Below are 5,978 nucleotides of genomic sequence, written 5' to 3'. Positions count from 1 at the left end.
AAATAAAAGTTATAGGAAAAAAAAAAGAATTTAAAAAAAATATGAAAAGTAGAAGTTGTAGGAAAAAATTTGTAAATAAAAAATAATAATAAAACTGTAAAAATAAAAATAAAAATTCAAACGCAATGGCTAACTGACTTCAGCTAGCCGTTGCATTTGAGTTTTAGCTTAAGCATTCCTATTGGTTATAACCGACATGATTAATGTTTTTTTTTTGGCCAGCCTTTTAGCCTTTTCAGATTCCGTGGGGCCCTCTTTGATTCCACGAGCCCTCTGGCCTAGCCCTCGGTTGGAGACGATTTTCGGGCTATTTTCGGCCCTTTGGATCCTTCGGTTGAAGATGCCTTTATAGGCCCAGCCCAAGTTCTATATGGCCCCAAGGGCCTGGGTCCTAAAAAGGGTTTGGGGTTTCACAAGGGTTGGGCTTGAAGGCCTGGCCCAAACTAAAAAAGGTTTTGGGTTTTTTATAAAAATAAAAATAAACTAAAAGAATTTTGGGTTGGGTTTAAACGGTTAACGGGCCTAAGGCTTGAGTCCTAAGCGGTCTAAATGGCCTGGGTTCATTGGGTTCAAGGGTTTCAAGGGAATTGGGCTCAAATGCAATAGCCTGAAGGCCCAAATCTGCACGGCCCTAAGGGCTTGGGTTGGTTTCTCGCCAAGGAAGGAGGCCGGAGCCTCCCATGCTCCAGTCAACGGCGACACTCGAACTTAGGCTACGGTTTAGGTACCAAAATGAAGTGCAAAGTGAGGGGAAGTGTTTAGTACCTTTGGATCGTCGTGGAATGGCCGGAGATGGTCGAGATTTAGTAGGTCTCGGGGGTCGCTGGGTTTTCTCTGTGCCTCACCTTGCTTCATAGAGATGAGGGAGAAAAAGGGTCCAGTCGACGAAGTTAGGGGCGTTGTCGTTGTCGGGTGGTGGGTTCGACGGTGGTGTGGGTAGCTCGGGGAGGGAGAGTGCGAGAAAGAGAGAGAAAGAGAGAAAGAGAGAAAGAGTGAGCTAAAAGAGAGAGAAATGAGAGTTGACTCGGGGGAGGGGAAAAAGAGAAGAAGGGAAAAGGGATGGGGTGCGGCCATGTGGCAGATAGGGGCAGGAGGAGAATCTGGATAGGGGATTCGGATTGGGTAATAAGTGAGGGACTAAATTGTAAATTTAATAAACCTTTAGGGAAAATTGTGAAATTTACAATAATTTGGGGGTGGGGTTTAACATAACAAATTAAAATAGGTTCTCTAGAATGGAGGAAAGTTGTGAGATGTGAGCGTTTGGTCGATCACAAAGATGCAATTGGTCGACTAGACGTTCAAATCTCGCTATCCCAAATTGAAGAATCACAAATAAATAAATAAAGACTTTTTTTTCTTTCTCTTTTTGGTATTGTCCTTAACGGAAAATAAAAGGCAATAGTAAATTGAAGAAAAAGAAAAGATTTTGATGATCATAAGTTCTATACAAAAACACTTTAAAATGTTTAATAGGAAGAAAAAAAATTATGCATCTATTCATTTGTCATATTCTAATTGATTACTAATAATAAAATTCTTTTAGTTTCCTTTATTCATTTTAAACTCAACATTTTTTTCCTTAAAAGTATTGGCCTTGAAATAGGATACACCATCATGTGGCGTTCCGTGATTATAAATTTAATATAAGTAGACATGAATATTTACAATTTTATTTTATTAACTCGAAACAACACTTCAGCGCTATAGGCTTCCATATAAGTTCTTCCATTCATATAAAAAAAAGTTTTCTTGTTATGGACATTCGAGTTAATTAAGGGAGCATTTTTGCTACACGTACTAAACTATGCCAGTCAGTCATTCATAGAGTGTCATGTGTCTTATCACACAACCATAGTTAACTACTGATGTAGAGAACAACGTGATGGGAAATATAAATGATAATAGAATGAATATTATAGGTATAAAAAATTAAAAATGATAAATAGATGGGATCCACTATTTTTAGTGCGAGTAGAGATTTGAAAACTCAAAGAACTTTATTTTTAATACCAGTTTACGACATAGACAACTAGAAGAACAAAGTAACAAACTGATAAACAAAATCAAGGCACTTAAAAATGAGTTAACAACTCCAATTTCGACAAACACCGATTCCACTTCGCCGCCACCAACCACTTCTCCTCATTGAGAGAGAGAGAGAGGGGCTGGCCGACGCCAAGTTGAGGTAGTCGGGGTGGGGTGGTGGGTTAGTATTATTGTTGGGTATTTTTATTAGCACCTCACATATTTTTGAATACACCCCACGTAAAAATTTATTATTAAATGACATATACTTTTATATGAAATGACTATCTAGCCCACGAAAACCAAATTAGTTGAAGTAGAACAATCAAATTAGTTGAGCCAATAAATTTGAAGAAACAAGTTGCCAGGAGCTCGTTGAATTCAAGTGGTTTAGTAGGTGGAGCATTTCTCTCAGCCACCTGCCGGTGGCGGAGCAAACATGAAGTTTAACATTGCGAATCCCACCATTAGGTGCCAGAAGAACCTTGAGATCGACGACGACACCAAACTACGTGAATTATGGGACAAGAGGATCTCTCAAGAAGTCAATGGTGATGCATTGAGCAATGACGTTAGGAGGTATGTCAAAACCTACAGTAGAACATTCACAAAAAAAAAAAAAAAATAAATAAATAAATTTTAGCTTTAAAAAGTAATACTTTCACAATAATTCGAATAAAAACCAATGCAGAAGTGTTGTTTAGTTAAAGCCGCTGAAATGTCTGTAGAAAAGGAACGTTTGATGTTTGCTTTTAATTTGGGTCTTAAAGATATTGTTCTCGAGCTCGACGCGAAGGGAGTGGTGGTGGCTGATATTACGTCTATGGAGGATTGTCTGGGTCCAGAGGGTTGTACCATGGAGAATATACAAATGTTGGGAAAAAGTTTCAAATTTTTTTTGTCAGTGGCAGAACAGAGCTTGTTGTGGCTCATGAACTAGCTCAGTATGCAGTGCGTGCTAATGATTTTAAATCTGGGATTGAAGAGGAGCCTAGTTGGCTCTCTCCTCTTGTACTGTTTTTTGATTCCTCATGTTAATGAAAGTGATATTTTCATAAAAAAAAAAAGAAATAAAAATCTATAATCATAACTAAATGTGCAGAAAATTGATGGAAGACTAAACCCGTTAAATGTGCAGAAAACTAAATAGAGAATATAAAAAGAAATCTTAAATTTCACAAAGAGTGTGGGTGTAAGGGTAGTATTGGAAAGTATGTAAGGTGTATTAAGATAAATTTTAATCTAAAAAGTAAATGTGGGGTATGTACAAAGCAACCCTTATTGTTTTTTGTTTTATTTTAGTTAGTTTTTAATGATTTTTAAATTAAATATTTTTTTTTAAATATGATATTATCTACAAGTTTTTTGTCATATAATATTATCTATATTTAGGGGAGAATATGAGTTTAGCTTTAAAATAAACTAGTAATAATATGGTTTAAATTCACTTTTGGTGAAAATCAAACCTAAAACCTCTCAGTTTTAAATAAAGAGGGATAACATTATATCGTAGTATTAAATGATATATTTAAATTAAAATTAACTAGAGTTAGGATGGGTCACATGACAGACAAAGAGAAGCTGTGCGGCAAAAACGCTCCCGTAGGACAAACTTGGAAAGTAGCCCAATGTAATTGGGTCCCACATTCTTTAACCAATAGTTTCACGACACGTCATAAGTCTCTGGTCAAAACCCTACTGCAGAACACTATATAAACCCTTGAAGCATGTCCCCTCCGACTGTCACTCTTCTAGAAAATCAATGCCTTCCCAATTTAAGACCTTTTCCTTCTCTCCGATGGTGCCGAAGAAGCTTGTGGAAGACCCGCCTCCCGCCGTGGTGGAGGACTCCGACGAAGAAACCGTCGACGAAGAGGAGGAGGAAGAAGACGACGCCGTTGAAGCCGAAGTTAGCAAGGCAAAATATGTAGATCTCAACGATGATGAATTAGAGGAGGAAGATGAGGAGGAGGAAGGAAGGCCCTCTGCGGCTGTTCCGAAGTCAAATCCCCAATCGGGCTTTGACTCCAACGACAATTCATGATCCGGATCGGAGACAGAGTCCGATAACAACTCGCCGTCAGCTTCCGACTTCACCGTCAAGCCGATCGTCTCCAAGCCCGCGAACGACGCCGTTGTTCCCAGCAAGAAGACTGCTTCGGCGAAGCCTGCGGCGGCGCCCAATTCTGGGTCGAAGCGGCCGGCCGAGACCGAGCCCAACCCGAAAAACTCCAAGAAGAAGAAGGTCGGCGTCGACGATGAGGAATTGAAAAAGGGGCAGCGGCTTTGGAGCGAGGACGATGAGATTACGATCCTGAAGGGCATTATAGAGTTCGAAAGTAAGAAGGGTGTGGCGGGGAATTCGAATGTTGCCCGATTCCTCGAGTTCATCACGAAGGATTTGCAGGTCGATTTGAGCACGGACCAATTGGTTGAGAAATTGACTGATAAGATCAGGAGGTTGAAGAAGAAGCACCAGGCTGGCGAGGATGGGGAGGACTCGGTGTTTTCCAAGCCTCATGAGCTCAAGTGCCTTGATCTGTGGAAGAAGATTTGGGGTTCTGAGGGTAACGGGATTGATAGCAATGCGAAGGGCGGCAAGAGGAAGCCTCCGAGGAAGAATAATAAGGTTAACAATGATATGGTTCTGGCCTTGCCAGTTTCAGAAGTGACTGTGAAGAAAGAGGTACAGAAGAATGTGGGTAATGGAGGAGTTAAGGCCGACCCAGATGACTTTTGGTCTAAGTATCCCTGCCTGAATGGTTCTTTGAGGACAGGTAATTGTGCACAGAGTTCGGATTTAACGAGACTTGTGATTGAGAAGATGCCTTCTTTGATTGGGAGTTCCAAGGCTAAAGAGCTGGAGGAGAGGTGGAGGGCGTTGCAGCTTATTGAAATGGATTTGTCTGTCAAGAAGCTTGATTTGATGCAGGAACAGACTAAACTTGTATTGGATTTGATGAAGTCTTCGAAGGATTAGAGGTTAGCTTGGAGCTAGTTCATGGTTTTTCCTGGATTTTATGTTAATATTGTGAGTCGAAACTTAGTGGTCTAGGTTTTCTTAGATAGAACCTGTTCTGCTTGATCCATGGAGGTTCTCAAATTTTGGTAAAGACTAATGTTTTGCTATATACATGTGTCACATGGAGATCATTTTAATATAATATTAAGTAATTTTGTTTATGGCATTGTAGCTCTATTTTTTGCAGTTTACCTTCACTGGAATTGAATTCATTTTGATTTGTTGATCGGGAAACATAATATTACAAACTTGCACGTTAACTGATAAGACTGGCCCGGTCTAGGATGATTGCTGTTTAGTTCGTTGGTTTTGCCTCCATGTAACCGGAAAAGAAACTTGCACGATGTTCAATTTGTTTCACTGGTGGTGGATATGTAGGGTTCTATACTTCTATGTAAGAATCAGGTTGGCAATTCATCCAGTTGATAAGAACACGGGGGAAGAATTTGTCCCTGTAAAAAGGGAATGCTGTCAAGTATTTCGCTTATGCATTCGAGTGATCTAGTCCCAATCTTAGATGTGGAATCATAAGAGACGCATAACATTCAATCACCTTACATAATTGTTGTCCCCTGGAGTCTCATCCCTCCAAGTTGGGTGAGTTAGGGGATCCTTATCAGTCCTCCCTGAGGTAACTCTACCATGGAGTTGTAGCCCATACCCTGCGTGTAGATGCTATGATACCAGATGATATTGAACTCGTCCCTGTAAAATTTTCTTGCTAGGGAGTTATCCATCTTGAAGAGATACCATATAGTTTGAAGAATCTTGTAACTGATAATTTAACCAATCAAATTTCAGTAAACTTCTTTATGGTTTTCAAGTTTGATGGATTAGAGAGTGAAGGTGAGAGCAAGGATAAAGCTCTCGGCTTAGAGAAAGAGAGTGTGTTCGAGACTTTTCAGGAAATGGGAAGGTAGGTCACGGG

General features: G+C 39.9%; 1 protein-coding gene across 1 annotated transcript; it reads left to right on the top strand.

Annotated features, from left to right (window-relative positions):
• Positions 1–4,078: 4,078 nt before the first annotated feature.
• On the top strand, positions 4,079–5,211 carry LOC103404920 (STOREKEEPER protein-like; the record flags this gene model as incomplete). Its single annotated transcript, XM_017324013.3, has 1 exon — positions 4,079–5,211. A coding segment is annotated over one exon (930 nt), but the record flags the coding sequence as incomplete, so codon positions are not given.
• Positions 5,212–5,978: the final 767 nt, after the last annotated feature.

Source organism: Malus domestica, chromosome 17, assembly GCF_042453785.1.
Source record: "Malus domestica chromosome 17, GDT2T_hap1".
Classification (NCBI taxonomy): domain Eukaryota; kingdom Viridiplantae; phylum Streptophyta; class Magnoliopsida; order Rosales; family Rosaceae; genus Malus; species Malus domestica.
Note: the sequence above shows the minus strand (reverse complement) of the source record. Positions and strands in the feature narration are given on the sequence as shown.